The sequence below is a fragment of the Phytophthora ramorum genome (assembly GCF_020800215.1).
Source record: "Phytophthora ramorum isolate Pr-102 chromosome Unknown Phyram_PR-102_s0009, whole genome shotgun sequence".
Classification (NCBI taxonomy): Eukaryota; Oomycota; class Peronosporomycetes; order Peronosporales; family Peronosporaceae; genus Phytophthora; species Phytophthora ramorum.
In genome coordinates this window covers 1,860,526-1,875,238 of record NW_027150655.1, presented here as the reverse complement: position 1 = coordinate 1,875,238, position 14,713 = coordinate 1,860,526, and the positions used below count along the sequence as shown (strand labels likewise).

Sequence of the window (14,713 nt, the reverse complement as noted above, 5' to 3'; positions counted from 1 at the left end):
CTGGTGGCCATGATGACACTGCGCAAATCGCTCCGCTGTTCATGTAAACGGACAATGATTGACCGTAACGGCCTAGAAGTTTCGCTGTTCCGCTGGGTTTCCGCCAGGCTTCGTCGGCCCCCGCTTGTCTCGCTTGCTGGGCCTCGAGGTCGCCGCTCGAAACTGTGCGAATAAGCCGCGCTCTCTGTTGGCGAGACCCCCTCTGTCGTCGAAGGGGGGAGCGGACCTTGCAGCTGCACTGCCGCTCGTGGAAGCCTCCGTTTCGCACGCCACGACATTTGCGACCCACGCTTCCTGGCTCCAAATCAGCTATGTATGCCGCGGTTTCCGATCTCCGCAGCGGCCGGCTGAGCGGAGCTCGCACTTTACCTACCGCGCCACATACCGCTTCCAAACAAGCCGCAGCAGTGGGACACCACCGCTGAGAATGGTGCGGGGTGGTTATCTGCTTGCCGCCCGAGCTGAGCGCTTCGTGGCTCGCAAGTCATGTCATGTTGCATGGCGGCGGCGGGCTCGGCTTTTAGAGGCAGCCTGCCTCTACGGCGTCGACCGCGAGTTACTCACGGCAGCTGGGGCCGACGCTGGCGCGCAAATGATCGCCCTCGACCACTTCAGCCAGCAACGCCCAAAGTCTCAACTTGGCTTTCAGCTTGACGGATTTCTTATCGCGATAAAAAGCTTCCAGGCCGCCACCGGCAACTCCGTCTTAGGACGACCCAACGCTCCATGCGAGGGTGCAAGCAGCGGCCAAAACCCAACGCCCTTTACATCCTGTTGGCTTCTATCGTCGAAATTCTGTGGGTTTCTCGGCGCAGCTGAAGTGAGTTCAACGCTTTCCGCGGGCGTCCGTTGGCAGCTGGGCGTTATCTCGGTTCTTTTCCTCGCTTTTTCGGCCCAGCGAGCCCCGTCTCCGCATGCGGGCACTCACTGCTGTCACTTTCCAATCGGCCGGCGACCCGAGCACTGCTGCTTTTTGACTGACGGACTCAACCAGAGAAGGTGCTCATAGCTACCCTCCGTGTGGCTGCGACCAGACCGTAGAAGCGCTGCTCCCACTCCGCAACCCACACAAGCCGAAAAGATGCAGAGCCCGCGAGAGATCTCTTCCGAGCGCCAGGGCACGCTCACGCCCGCGACCGCGCGTCTCGTGAGCAAGATCGCCGTCGACGGCGAGCTGCCCGAGAGCGGCGCCACGCCGCGCACTCTCGACCCCGCGGCCGCGCGCCAGCCCTGGGCCAACCTCAGCGTCGACACGGCCGCCCACCATGCAGAAGCCGACGTCGACGCCCATTTGCAGTTTGCCGCCGCGGCTACGACGACTGCTACACAGGCTTCCACCAGTGCCGCGTCGTCCATGCGCTCCGGCTCGGGCTCCAGCCAAGTGGCGCTGCCCGCGGGCCTCCTGCCGGAGCGGTACACTGCCGATCTGACCCACTGGCAGTCGCCCGCTGACCTCCCGGAGCGCCGTCTTATGGTCCAGCGCATCATCGCCATGACACGCAGCAAGCGCGTGGACGCCACGGCCTGCGCGGACGCAAGGACGCCGTCGCTCGCCAAGCGTATCGAGCTGTCGCTCTACTCGCGAGCAGCCTCCTTCCACGAGTACCGAGACCTGAACACACTGCGCCGCCGACTGCAGTCGCTCGTGTCGCTGAGCTTCCACGAGGCGGCTGTGTCCCGCCGCCGCGCGGCCGCGCTCATGTCGGGCAATGGCCCCGTCACAGCAGTACCGCAACTGGGCAAGCGCAAATGCAGAGCTATGACGCCCTTCGGCGTGCCCAGACTTACCATCAAGCGACCGCGCGCGGAGTGCATCGGCTCCACTTCCACTTGCACTCCACGCACCACTGCCAGGATGAACGCCGAGGCGCCGTTTTTCATCATGGATGAAGCCGTCCTGGGCCTCATGTTCGCCTTCCTGCCGGGTCTGGAGACGGTCCGGTGTATGCAGCTCAACCGTTTCGCACGTCGTGTGTTACCCCGGTGTGTGTTTACACTCGAGGTGGAGCTTCGCCAGCTACAGCTTGCCTACACGCTGCACGCCACGGCCGTGCCGACGCAGCCGTCCGCCACGCTGCTGTGCCAGTTCCCGAACCTGACCAGTCTCACTGTCTACAACTCTATGAAACCGCTCTGTGACCAGCAGGAGGCCGGGCCAGCACTGCACGCCTGGGGCTGCAGCGAGCTGGACATCTCACACGACAACGCCGGCGAGGAGGTGGTGCAGCAGTTGGCCGAGGGCGTCGAGCTCGGTGCCTGCCGACGACTCAAGAGTCTCCGGCTCGTGTCTGTGTTCACCAACACGTGCCGCGGCAATGCACTGCATCTGCTGTGCGCTGCTCTGGTCAAGGGCTCATGCCCAGACCTGGAAGATCTGCTGCTGGGAGGCAACGGCTTCTCGGACGTGGGCACGGTGGACGTCGCGTGGCTGCTCAAGGTCGGGTCGCTGCCCAAGCTGGCGCGCCTGGACATCCGCCGCAACTACATTGGCGAGTCAGGCCTCAAGCGCATCATGGCCGCTCTACGCGCTGGTCGCTGCCAGCAGCTCAAGTATTTGTGCATGGGCGGCAACATCATCACGGACAACTGCGTGGCTCCCGTCGTGGAGTTGCTCTCGGGCGCTCAGTGCCCGCAGATGCGCTTCCTCGGCCTGGAGGACAACTTCCTGAGCGCGCGTGGCGTGCAGTGCATCATCCAGGCGGCGGTGGCCGGCGGCATGATGCCCAAGCTACACCACGTCTCCTGCGACGGCAACGACGAGAGTGTACGCGCGGCATAAAGCAATTATTAGAAGAATCCAATAACTTTTGTACATACAAATTTCAAATGCAAAGCGTCTTAAACTTGATATTCAGGGTTCACAACTGTAGTTTAAGGCCCGGCTTTTAAAATATTGCAGTAAGCAGCTCATTTAGCTGTGAGATCGCGACCTCCTCGCAGGAGCGCAGCGGAGCATGTCGTACTTCATCCCTCCTGTCAACTACGGCATGATCGAGGAGGACCTGTACCGCTCTGGGCAGCCGAACGAGCTCAACTTCCCCTTTCTGGAGCGGCTGAACCTGCGCACCATTATTTATCTGGCGCTGGAGGAGCCCAACCCGCAGTTCCAGAGCTTCGTGGAGGAGCAGGACATCCAGCTCGTCTTCCTGGGGGGCAACACGCGTATGGAGAGCCGCCGCAAGTCGTGGGAGCCGCTTTCGGAGGAGACGGTGCTCGCGGCGCTCGACATCATCCTGGACCGCGCCAACTACCCGCTCTACATCACGTGCCACCTCGGACGCGACCGAACCGGTACGAGTAACAATGCAGAGAGAGGATTCTTTCGTGGACTAATTGGTGCTGTTTTCCTGCTTTCCAGGCGCTGTGGTGGGTTGTCTGCGCAAGATTCAGGGCTGGCATCTGTCGTCCATCTTCGAGGAGTACCGACGGTTCGCTGGTAGCAAGGTGCGGCTGCAGAACGAGCAGTTCATCGAGCTCTTTGACACGGACCTGGTTACGATCCCCGTGAACCCGCCGTCGTGGCTGAGGAAGCACCTGTAGACACCATCATGTAGACATAGACTGCTGCATTGCATAGGGAAAAAAGCTGGACTTGCATTCAACAGAGTCGAGGAGCCTGTCATCGTCACCGTTCGCCTGTACTCGGCGCTCCTCACTGGTCCTCAAGGCTTCGAGCCAGCTTCAATAGAGGAAGCAAAGAGAAGCAGTGTATGGTATGGATAACGACGCATGTTCCTCCCTTACTGCTGCTGCCTCACATACAACCGACAACCTGCTTAGCATCGGAAGCCGCCAACCTGCTCGAGTGCGCAGTCGATCTGGTCCTGGTCCTCCAGCTCCAGCATCTTGGGCGTCTGATCACCGCTGATGCGCGTGCCGTCCAGCAGAAAGCGCAGAGCTGCAGCAGGCACGCCCTTGCGCTGGGCGTAGGCGCTGAAGATCTTGTCCATCTTCGTGTTGGGCTTCACCTTGAAGAACGTCTCCTCGCCCGACTGGTCCTTCACGCGGATCGTGATGGCCTCAGCCTTCTTCTTGTCCTCACCATTCGTGGCGTCCGTGGTCGGGGGCACTTCCTCAGACATGACTGCAGAGGAATAAGAAAAAATATACGTTAGAAAAAGCATTTGGAGTTTGTAAGCTCAAGTGCAACATTCTCTCTCCCCCGTATCTCGCTCCTTGTTAGATCGTTAGAGAAGGGAATGACGGAGGAAGAAGATGTGCGTTAGCTGCAGCGCGGTTGCTGCTTTGCACAGCGACGGCAGGTCCAGCATCACACCTTCTTTCAGTTGCTTGAATTTCAAAGTGAGAGCTCTGGGCGTCTCGTTTCTTTCTGCAAAATTTGACTTCCACCACTTTCCGATCCGAAAATAAGAGTCTGAACTAGGATATGTTTCCGAAAGTAGTGTTCACCCACCACGCTATTTCCGACATTCGTCACCTTGCCATACATCGCGCACGGAGGAGCGCACGGGCGGAGGAATCACGCGCTACACACGGACAACATGGTGCGTAGAGCGCATCTAGCGCGCTGGATGCTGCAGAAGCTGCTTCTTCACTGAACGTGAAAGCTTCTATCCGGCGTGGAAGCGCCCTGAAAGCGGAGAAATTGCGGTGTTTTTTAACGTATCTTGGTTGCTATGTCTATAGCTGCCACTTTCGCTGCTCAAGACGGCACAGGGTCACCCCATGGTACGATGCAGCACTGGGAGGGTTCTAATGGAGGAGGTGGCTGAAATCTGATGTTTTGTAGCTCGTGGAGCTCAAGAATGGCGACACGTACAACGGACACCTCGTCAACTGTGACACCTGGATGAACGTCAACCTACGAGAAGTCATCTGCACGTCCAAGGTGCTGCCTACTACAAGGGAAATATGTTGCTATGAGGAGGTGCTCATGTGGGTCTATGTGGGTATTTTGCAGGACGGAGACCGCTTCTGGAAGATGCCCGAGTGCTACATCCGTGGCAACACCATCAAGTACATCCGCGTGCCCAACGAGGTCAGCTGACGCATTGAAGTTTCAGTTATAGTGATGACTTCTAACATTACGACTGTGGCTGTCGTGCAGATTCTGGACATGGTCAATGAAGAAGACTTGAACAGACGCGGTATGCGACGATGCTGGAGGAGCCATCACACCTGCTTCTCTGTCCTTTTGTGGCAGGTATGCTAACTCTTATCTGTTAATAGACCGTCAAGCTAATCGCGGACGCGGGCGTGGAAGCCGTGGCGGCTTTGGTGGCCGAGGAGGTCGTGGAGGCCGCGGAGACCGCGGCGGTCGTGGCGACGGCCCTGGTGGCCGGGGTGGACGTGGTGACGGCCGTGGACGTGGTCGAGGTGGGGGTCGCGGTCGTGGACGTGGTCGCGGCGAGAACTAGCGAGCTAGAGAACAAACAGCAGCAAGTACAGTTGAGTGAAGGCACTTGAAGACTCCAGAGCGCTGCTCAACCGCAGCTGCTACACGCAGTTACAGTAGAGGTCCAAATCCAAGTCATGTGCACTGCCTGCCTTTGCTGATTTACGATGTGTGTATTCGACGAATACTATTCGTGTGAAAGAAGCAAATATGGTGCGTGTTTGGCGGCATCTTAAGCAGATTTTCATGCCTGTGTCTGGATCTAATTACTTCGCCTCGCCGCCAGCGCTGGGGCCCTGCGGGTTGTTCTTAATGAGGTACCCAGCCAGCCACTCGATCGGGTTAGACGGACGCTCCTTCACGAGTGCAGACATGCCCTGCAGTAGAATGGGCACTACAGTCTGGTCAAGGTAGGCTCGAATGGGCAATGCCTGCACCTCCACCTTGTCCTGGACGCTCTCGGCTGCAGGTTCGGCGGCCTTCACCTCGTCCACGTCGTCCTTGGAGGCAGGTGCTTCGTGCACAGGCTCGTCCTTGCTGTCTGCCTTGGCCTCTTCCTCCTTGACATGTGCTTCCTTGCTCTCCGAATGCGCGGGCGCCTCGTCCGCAGCGTGAGCGGGAGCTACAGCTTCCTCATCGACCGGAGCGGCCACAACGGGCTCCTCGGCCGGTGTCTCCGTCACGACGGGCTCAGCGACCTCAACTGTAAGATCAGGAGTAATACGACACGGTGAGCCTCAAATTGCTGAGGAATTAAGAGGTAAAGCTGCACGCACCGGAGTTAGCAGCGTCGTCTTCCATCTTTGGACTGGGGTACGCGGACGAACGGACTTGGCACCTTCGACTGAAGATCACAAATGCCGCTTGAGGTCGGCTTGCCTTCTCTTTTGGGCGGTTGGCTTGTTATCGAAAATAGAGCCAAAAACTCCCGAAACGACCATAACGACTTGGGATTGGACAGATAGCGTACCCCACGTACACGTACCCCAAATGGATACGTGTGCTCGTCGCTGGCTGTGTCATTGATCTTACGCTCCGAGGGCGACACCACGCGGCGGAGCTTGTGTCTGCCTATGCGGACTCTTCTGTGGAGATCCCATTGGACAAGGCATGCAAGTGCGGCTGCTGAAGCGCATCTGGGTCAGTACTCACTGCCTGCGAGTGGACGATGGCACGCCCTGGGGCGTCCGGCAGCAGGAAATGGGCATCTCGAGGTGGCGAAGTGGCTGCACAAGAACACAAGTGGTGGGTGCACTAGGCAGGCAATGGGTAGTGCCACTGAAAATGGCCCCTTGGAAGTCGTGAAAGGGCTACATTATAACCGTAGTGAGGGCTGAGCCACATTGGCCATGGATGCCGCTGCAATGCATGGTTCACTAGATTTGGTAAAGTGCCTCCATACTCATCGGCCCGAAGGCTGCAGTGAACTTGCAATGGTGTGGACGGCGTGTCATGGTCGCTTGCGGGTGATGCAGTGGCTGCACTTGAACCATTCTGCCGAGTGCTCAGCTCCTGCAATCGATGCTGCTTCAAGGTCCGATGAGTTCGAGACGGTGTTGTTCCTTCGGAGGGAGAATGTCACGGGTTCATTCATGAGCCACTTTTTCATGTTCATGTGGAGCCTTGAGCGAATCGACTCTACGACTTCGACTTGAAGGAGAGTTTGCATAGAGATATCAGCAGAATTGAAAATGCAAGTTGAAATCTTCCATATGAACCCATTCGTGAACCTATTCATCTCTTCCACGATTCGTGGCAGTTGCAATATCTCCGCCAAAGGCTCACATCTAAAATGTCCTCTTCCTCGCCATGCACTCGCAACGAGACAGCATTGACATCGGAGTGCAATTCGCTGTGCCCCCAAGGTCGACCGTGCATCGCCTACGCTGCTGGGGACGAAAGTGAATGCTCGTCCGTGGATTCCACCTTCGGGAATTGTACGGCGGACGACTATTGCACATACCAGTGCTTTGCAACGGGCCCTGACGACTTTGCAGCGAACGGGGCGATTGATTTCAGCACCTACACGTTCCTCGTCCCTTTCGGGAGCACTGTGGCACCTAGTGACCAAGAATTGAGTTGGTCGAGTGAAGAGGAGGCTGCTGTCACTACTCAATTGACAGCAATGGCCAACTTGACAGCCGAGTACCCGTCAAAGTCGAACGATGTGCTGCAACACGTCGAGCCGCTCGACTTTATGGCGTCGACTACGAGGGTCGTTCTGGCTGGAGGTTCGAACTTGTTCGGTGTTCGTGGAAAGGTGGCTCATGTACAGCTTCCAGAAGAATTGTTCGCTGCCGACACACAATTGCAGGCTGTGTACGTCGTTGATATTTAGTGGTTGGCTGTCGATTTGCAGATGAAAAGGTTCATTTTCGTGGGGTTTACTGCAGGACTCTGGCGAATCTCGGCTTGGAGCAGGTTCTCGCGTCGTCGCTGCCGGCCGGGCTGGCTAACTTGACAATTACCAATTGCCTCCTGACGAGCTACCCGGAAGACTTGCAGACTATGGACGCACTTGAAAATCTGTACGTGTCGAATCCTTGAGAGGGCTACTCGACGAAATTTAACTTGCCGGCAAACGCTCTCGTAGAGATCTGTCCAAGAACTACTTCGGGTATTTTCCAGTAGAGCTAGACCTACCGAAGCTGCAAACGCTCAATCTGTCTACCAACAGCCTTGCGAGGTTTGAGAGCTCTCTGCCGAGCTTGGTCACGCTGTAAGTGCAAGCACTCGAATTACTGCAGTCGCTAACGCGGTCTTTGACTGATTTTGATGATACTTCTGGGCTGTGCGTAGAGATATCTCAAACAACAACCTCACCTCCATCCCAACGTCAATTTTCAACATGACAGCTCTCCATCGACTGGATCTACGAGAAAACTACATCGCCAGTGTCATGCTTACAAGTTCTCAGTTCAGCTTTCTCCAGGGAATAGACGACCTCAACGTGGATTCGTTTGGCGAGGTAGCCTGCAACTCAACACAGAAACTCCAAACCAGCAACAGCATAATTACCGTGTGCGTTACAGCTGCCGAGTCATCAGATCAAGCAGAGAAGAATTCAACGTCCAACAAAGCGCTCATCGCAGGTGTCATGGCTGCCGTGATCGTGCTATTCCTCATTCTCGCTATTATCTTCATGTTCAGATGCCTTCGACGCCGTGCGCTGCGGTTGAAGCCTGAACCAGAAGTCATTAGCTTGTGCCGCGAGCTACTAAGCCCGATAGAAAACCCTCCTTACGCGTGGCCACTCAGCGCAGAACAACGCTCTTCAGAGTCAGAGATCAGGGACCACCCACTGCAGCAAGGTTTTCCTTACGACGAGGAGCTCAGGATGCTGCTGGTGAATGCAGACGATCTCGTTTACATTCGAAGGCTTACCAGTGAGCACCGTCCTCGCGGACCGGATCACGACCATCGCGTGACATTCCTGACAAAATTCCGTGGCTCTCGACTGCTTATCTGCAAGAGATTGCAGCAAGAAGCTGTCGGTGAAGCGATTGAGATGGAGCGTTTTGTTGAAGAAGTCCAGATTTCTGCGTCTCTCGATCACCCTCGAATCGTAGCTCTTGTGGGCGTGCTTTGGAGTCGCGTCTATGGTTTGGAAGCATTGTACGAGTACATGGAGGGCGGTAACCTGCGCTCGTATCTGGCTGAAGTCGAGAATTCAAAGGAACTGTGCTCGTGGCGTTCGCACAGTGCCTGGAAGCTACAAGTTGCCTTTGACATGGCTGAAGCCTTGGCGTACGCACACGCATTATTTCCGAGGCTCGTGCATCGTGATCTCACCTCGCACAGTGTTTTGCTCTCCTCGCCGCCAGAACTTCGCGCTCGACTCGATGATTTTGTTGCAGAGCAACAAGACTCCGCTGGGATGTCGACTGTTAGGCTCTCGCTTCGGGAGGAGAGGTGGTTGCCGCCAGAGGTGATCACAGGCACAGCAGACTACAGTCCTGCTGCCGATATGTACGCGTTCGGAGTGATTTTGTCAGAGATCGATACGCACTCGTTGCCCTACGAGAATATTCAAGGCGTTGTGAGCGGCAGGCAGAGCATGAGTGATGTCGAAATCCTAGATCTAGTGGCGTCAGGGAAGCTTCATCCAGTATTCACGCTAGGCTGTCCGACTGGAGTTCGCGAGCTTGCTGAGAGATGTCTGAGCTTTGAAGCTTCGGACCGGCCTACAGCATTGCAGACTGTCATAGTTCTCCGTACGCTGCTCGCCGAAGATCGTCGAGTCTCGTACACGCTCTGAATTGAAAGTGAACAAGCAACGATAACCAGGAAAATGAGGTGTGGTGTTCACGAATGCGCTGTATTCCGATGAAATGGTCTCGGTGGCTCTACTGTGGAGGCGGCAGCAAGTCTCTCGTCTGAACACGCCGTACAGATTCTCCCGTAATGGGGTTGACACCCTCGCGCGAGTTGTGGAACTGCAGATTCTGGGCTCGTAGCGTGGCTCGATGCTTGATTGCAGCGTCGGCCGCCTGCAGTCGTTCACCGTCTTTGCCGTCATTGTACTTGAGCGTGACGGGGTTGAACGGCTCACCGCACTTGTTGCGTCGCGCTTTGGAGCCCGACGCGCGCAGAGCTTCCCAGCGACGTTTTTCCTCCGCCGAAGCTGCGTCCATAGCGTCCCAGCGACGCACATCCCGATCCACGGCATCGCGACGTCGTCTCTCCTGAATCACCCGAGTACGAGCACGAGAATCTTCTCGAGTCGCTCGCTCCTCGCCTGCAGTGTCCGAGTGGAAGCGATCGGCATCACTCATGAACCCCTGGCTCTGTGGCGTGTACACCAGCATGGCACTACCCGCAGCCGTAGTGTCCACCCGAACAAAACCTTCTTTGCGCGCACGAAGTCTCTCTTTCTCTCGCTGTTCCTTGTCACAAACAGCTTCACGCTGCTCTCGTGAACGTGCCGGAATGTTGTTGAACTCGCGGACAGGGGGCGTAGACATCGGGACCTTGTTGTTCGCTGGCATGTTGCTAGTTCTGTTAGTCCTGCTACCAGGAAATGGTCTGTCAATGCTTTCGAGAGAAGAAGGAGAATGCTAAACAAGTAGCGAGAGCTGCACCATGCGATGATGCAGTACGCAACCAATTTTAGATGGCTACGTTGAAGTTGTTTGACATGTACGTGTATTGCTGTAGCTGGCTTGCAGCCTAAAAGAATGTGAATATGCACGTCTCGCACTTCTCTACAAGAGGCACGACGCTGTCTTGCCAAGTGACTTGCCCCGTCTTTTGATTCTGTTGCGGTTGCTGAGCTTGTTGAGATGCCGCACCTGTGCCGACCGCAGGGAACGAGTGCGGGGAGACATCGACGCCGTTCACGTGGGTGAGGAAGACCTCGTCCCGACGCATGCCGGCTTCGAAGCAAGGAGAGCCAGGTAGCGCCTGCACCACAACCCACCCGTCCTGTTGACGCAGCGGCTTGAGACCCAGCGCGCCGTTCACCTTCGTCACGCTTATGGTCTGCTCGCAGTCGAAGCTGAACCAAAGTCTCACCGCCTGCACGAAGCCGCGCTGCATCTCGTCCGCGCTCAGGTGAAACACACCGTCGTACAGAATACGCGGCCCTTGCTGGGATATCGCGCTCGGACAGGCAGCAGCGAGCGGCAGGGTGCACGTCTGGATGCTGAGGATAGTCACCGGTCGACCTGTACGCCGAAAGTTGTTGATGTACTCCCGCGCTCGGTTCGTCGTCACCAGGACGTCTTCGTACTGCGCCGGGGGCCCCTTCATCAATGGCAACGGCGCCTTCTTCTCCTTGAGCATCACCGGAACCCATGTACCGATGTGAATGTACGGCTCATGATAGCCCTCGACACTCGTCTCATGGAATCCGTGCGCTGCATTTCCCAATGGTGAAATGGGCGTAGCAGACGGTTGAAAGGCACTAGCACGACGGACCTCCATGGACTGGAACGGGGTCGCACTGATCCGACGAACGCCGCGGATCGCATGGTCCGTCTGGAGGTTCAGGTCGCTGCGTTGACGGAACGGGCTGCCGAAAATGTCAAGGACCCAGCGCGAGTCCGTCTCGACCAAGCTCCCGACGCCCCCCTCTTCATCCTCCGCCGGCAAGCCATCCGGGAACGTGAACAGCGCGATGTCGTCGGCCGAGCCCACGGCGAAGAGCTCTTCCTCGCTGTACAGCGCGTCCGCTAGCCCCATCTTGACATCGCTCCAGCGATCGATCCGCTGCAGCTCTGCCGGCTCGAACTCGAAGCACCCGTCGTTCTTACAGACCAGTACGCGCATGACGTGAAAGGTGGCACTGGAGGCCATGAAGGGGTCGTCTCAACGGTTGCGAGGGCTGAGGCGTTTCACGCTCGACGAATTTAGATCGAGGAAGCTGAAGCACTACATAGAGGACAAGGAAAAGTATTCTTCAACTTGATTCACGAAGCAGCGCTGCCAATGACAATGTTATGGCGAAGCGGACGATGTTCTCGTTCAACGAGTCGTGCGGCTGGTCCGATTTGCAGGTCTCAGCTCGAAGGGCAACGTGGCGATGGCGGGCAAAACTGACCAGGGCGACTCGAGCGGACACCGACTCGCATCGAGTCATTGCCACCGCCACCGCAAGAGCAAGTCTGCCAGGTATCCTTCGATGTGGCTTGCGACAAAAATGATCGCGGCCGTGGAGTAGACGATCTTCGGTTGGACACCAGCAGGCCTCCCATTGGGAGTCAGTCACCTTGGGACACATGAGAGCACTACGTCAACGGCAGTTGACAGTTGACGACGACATGCTCTGCTTACATGTCCGTCATCCACGACAACCGCACCATTCTGTTTGTCCAACGGCGCGATGGAGCGATGGCGAAAAGGAGTCATGGGGCACCAATTTCATCAATCAGGATTTCATCGAGATGCCCTCTACGACGACCGGCTGAGATTGAAGCTTCGTACCGTTGGAGCGCTGCATCCAACGGCGGACCGCTGCGATTTTGGGTCGCCGCAATTTGATTCTCCAGCCTGTCCTGGACGTTCGCAGCGCACGGCAGCACTCATGTCATTGGCATCACAAAGGCGACAGCTAGGTCTACCTTCGTCTTTGCCTGGTTGCCTGTCTACGGCACAACAATAGTCTGGACAAGCGTGATAAACACGAATCGCCAGGTGAGCCCCAAGCAGCAATGCGTTTTCTTGCAAGGCGACGATGACACCTGCAAGTCACGGCGACGCACAGTGTTCATGAGAAACAAGCGACACCACGGCATCTCACGAGGAGCGTTTCGAGGTGGATTTTCAGCGCCGCAAATTGGATGAAGCCAACAATAGCGCGAGTTTGGTGGCATCCGACCTGGAGTCATGGCCAGCAGATCATCTTGGCTTCAGTATGGGTGTCGCGATGTCGCACGAAGGTACCCATCCCAACTGTCAAATGAAGAAACGTGGGGTCACTTTCGATCCAAGTTTTGGGGCCATCACCACTGGAATCGTTCGCTGTCCATGGCCTGCGGCGCCACGCCGACTCGCCGTACTCCGCATCATGTCGCTCGCGCTCTACCGCCGCATCCTCCGCGTGGCCAGGACATGTACGACCTCTCTTCTCCTTCACGACGCGCTGCCTCATGCGGTCCGTCGAGGCCGTCGTTGAGCGACTCGTTCCGGTTCTTTCGGCGTCCCATCTGCGCCAGCGTCTCCTCACTCTCTGTACCAATTCTTTGCCTTTGCAGGGGAAGGCGGCTATGTGGAGCAGACCTGGATCCGCACCGAGGCCAGGTACGACGCAATGAAGTGATGGCCTTGAAAGACTTTGTGATGCACGTGCGTCGAGGAACGTTCTCGACTGAAAAGGTGGAAAAGGGATCTGTGGCTGACCTTGCTGCTTGGCCAAGCAGGAGACGCTTTGAGGAGAACCGCACGCTGACGAGTCCCGCCGCGATCGAGGAAGCCGTCCGACAGGGCCACAACCAGGTGGATGTGGCGCTGCACTACAAGATCTGCTACCCGCGGCCGCAGTACGTGGACCCGGGCACAATGGGCGGCGAGAGCGACTTCCGTCGACAGTCGTCGCGCGCCAACACACGCCTCGGGCGCCTGCACAAGAGCAAAGTGCAGAGCCAATTCCGTCCAGGCGGACGTTGACTCCGATATCATTTAATGAAAGAAAGGTTCTGAGGTTGCTGTTGGTATCGTACATGTACTGAGGACGCTCGTGCGCTACTATAAATTATCTTGCTATGCTACGGAATGTCGTGACGCTACGTCTCGCACATGCAACAAAAGGCTTTGGGGCTGGAACGGCGCGGTCGGACAAATCGACCGATAAAAAAACGAGTCGGTTCTTCTTCTTCTGGGCTCGCAGCTCAGAGCGCCACCAGCAGCACCGAGTAGATGGAACAGCGGTGCATGGCCAGGAACTGCGGCACCGTGATGTTGAAGCCCAGCGTCTGCATGCGGCCGACGAGCTGCACGCCCTGCTCTTCCGAGCCGTTCAGGTCGTAGAAGAAGTCGCTCGTGAGGCCCACGTCATTGCGCTGCAGCTCGCGCTGCCACAGCTGCAGCAGGATCTGCGCGTACATGGGCACGCTGGCGTGGCGCGGCGGCTTCTGCAGCGTCTTGTGGCGCCGCTGGGCCTGCTCCTCCTCGTCCTGCGCCAGAATCAGCGCCTGCACGTCCGCCAGCGACGCCAGGCTGCGTGACGAGCTGGACTTGCGCATGAGCGAGCCGCCGGACGACGAGTGCAGCGGGTTTTCCATCATGGAGAGGCGACGAGAGGATACCGTAACCGACGAGCTCTGCGCGTGAGGCGGCGGATTCTGAAACGAAAGCCACCAAGTGCAACGACGACATGTTTGCGGAATTGAGCGTGAGGCGCATCCCCCTCGCACTTTCCATGTGCCAACCGTTGCATGTACGGATCACTTGCTTTTTGTATGTAAAATGATGCAGCGAGCGCAAAGAAAAGGAGCTATTTGCGCCCCGGTGCTGCGCCACATTCACGCAGGACTATTCCAGAAGCCAATTGCCTAAAAATATGCACTGGATTCTCGCCTGGGACTAAAAGCACTGTGCAAGCGACAGCAAGCGCCGGACTCGTGTCTTGGATCCGACAAACCTTGAGACTCCCAGTGGGGGTTCCCCACTGGGAAATGCAAAGCGACTTGATGCGGGGCTTCTCCAGCCGACGATGGGTCCAAATTCCAAGAGTGAAAGATAGTATTCGTTTCGAAAGTTGGCGCCTTCAACTTGCCTTTGTGGACACCGCCCTGGTTGACTCGACTGACGCCGTGCCGTAGCGCATGGGGCATGGCGCTCTCGGCGAGCCTCGCCACCGCGATGGTCCCATTTGCCAGGGACTATTTCCCGATACTCAAGCCAAGTGAAATTTTTCAC

At 57.1% G+C, this 14,713-nt stretch overlaps 10 protein-coding genes across 10 annotated transcripts; 5 read left to right on the top strand and 5 right to left on the bottom strand.

Moving 5' to 3' along the window:
• Positions 1–1,081: 1,081 nt before the first annotated feature.
• KRP23_10313 (uncharacterized protein) lies at positions 1,082–2,779 on the top strand (the record flags this gene model as incomplete). Its single annotated transcript, XM_067880746.1, has 1 exon — positions 1,082–2,779. The coding sequence occupies one exon, from the start codon at positions 1,082–1,084 to the stop codon at positions 2,777–2,779; it is 1,698 nt and encodes a 565-aa protein (XP_067742143.1).
• A 175-nt stretch (positions 2,780–2,954) lies between these two features.
• KRP23_10312 (putative tyrosine-protein phosphatase) lies at positions 2,955–3,540 on the top strand (the record flags this gene model as incomplete). The annotated part of the gene is made up of 2 exons (XM_067880745.1): positions 2,955–3,291; positions 3,359–3,540. 2 exons carry the CDS (start codon positions 2,955–2,957, stop codon positions 3,538–3,540), a joined length of 519 nt encoding a protein of 172 aa, XP_067742142.1.
• Positions 3,541–3,776: 236 nt separating this feature from the next.
• Positions 3,777–4,450, bottom strand: KRP23_10311 (Ubiquitin-like protein pmt3/smt3; the record flags this gene model as incomplete). The annotated part of the gene is made up of 3 exons (XM_067880744.1): positions 3,777–4,084; positions 4,277–4,343; positions 4,415–4,450. The coding sequence occupies 3 exons, from the start codon at positions 4,448–4,450 to the stop codon at positions 3,777–3,779; spliced, it is 411 nt and encodes a 136-aa protein (XP_067742141.1).
• Positions 4,451–4,502: 52 nt separating this feature from the next.
• On the top strand, positions 4,503–5,378 carry KRP23_10310 (putative U6 snRNA-associated Sm-like protein LSm4; the record flags this gene model as incomplete). The annotated part of the gene is made up of 6 exons (XM_067880743.1): positions 4,503–4,505; positions 4,648–4,689; positions 4,751–4,849; positions 4,922–4,999; positions 5,069–5,108; positions 5,191–5,378. 6 exons carry the CDS (start codon positions 4,503–4,505, stop codon positions 5,376–5,378), a joined length of 450 nt encoding a protein of 149 aa, XP_067742140.1.
• A 244-nt stretch (positions 5,379–5,622) lies between these two features.
• On the bottom strand, positions 5,623–6,157 carry KRP23_10309 (Protein dpy-30-like protein; the record flags this gene model as incomplete). Its single annotated transcript, XM_067880742.1, has 2 exons — positions 5,623–6,059; positions 6,133–6,157. The coding sequence occupies 2 exons, from the start codon at positions 6,155–6,157 to the stop codon at positions 5,623–5,625; spliced, it is 462 nt and encodes a 153-aa protein (XP_067742139.1).
• Positions 6,158–7,148: 991 nt separating this feature from the next.
• Positions 7,149–9,614, top strand: KRP23_10308 (LRR receptor-like serine/threonine-protein kinase ER2; the record flags this gene model as incomplete). Its single annotated transcript, XM_067880741.1, has 4 exons — positions 7,149–7,675; positions 7,750–7,884; positions 7,950–8,075; positions 8,156–9,614. 4 exons carry the CDS (start codon positions 7,149–7,151, stop codon positions 9,612–9,614), a joined length of 2,247 nt encoding a protein of 748 aa, XP_067742138.1.
• Positions 9,615–9,702: 88 nt separating this feature from the next.
• On the bottom strand, positions 9,703–10,344 carry KRP23_10307 (uncharacterized protein; the record flags this gene model as incomplete). Its single annotated transcript, XM_067880740.1, has 1 exon — positions 9,703–10,344. One exon carries the CDS (start codon positions 10,342–10,344, stop codon positions 9,703–9,705), a length of 642 nt encoding a protein of 213 aa, XP_067742137.1.
• Positions 10,345–10,525: 181 nt separating this feature from the next.
• KRP23_10306 (uncharacterized protein) lies at positions 10,526–11,626 on the bottom strand (the record flags this gene model as incomplete). Its single annotated transcript, XM_067880738.1, has 1 exon — positions 10,526–11,626. The coding sequence occupies one exon, from the start codon at positions 11,624–11,626 to the stop codon at positions 10,526–10,528; it is 1,101 nt and encodes a 366-aa protein (XP_067742136.1).
• Positions 11,627–12,863: 1,237 nt separating this feature from the next.
• Positions 12,864–13,462, top strand: KRP23_10305 (LYR motif-containing protein 1; the record flags this gene model as incomplete). The annotated part of the gene is made up of 3 exons (XM_067880737.1): positions 12,864–12,909; positions 13,051–13,096; positions 13,216–13,462. 3 exons carry the CDS (start codon positions 12,864–12,866, stop codon positions 13,460–13,462), a joined length of 339 nt encoding a protein of 112 aa, XP_067742135.1.
• A 221-nt stretch (positions 13,463–13,683) lies between these two features.
• Positions 13,684–14,079, bottom strand: KRP23_10304 (uncharacterized protein; the record flags this gene model as incomplete). Its single annotated transcript, XM_067880736.1, has 1 exon — positions 13,684–14,079. One exon carries the CDS (start codon positions 14,077–14,079, stop codon positions 13,684–13,686), a length of 396 nt encoding a protein of 131 aa, XP_067742134.1.
• Between the last annotated feature and the right edge of the window lie 634 nt (positions 14,080–14,713).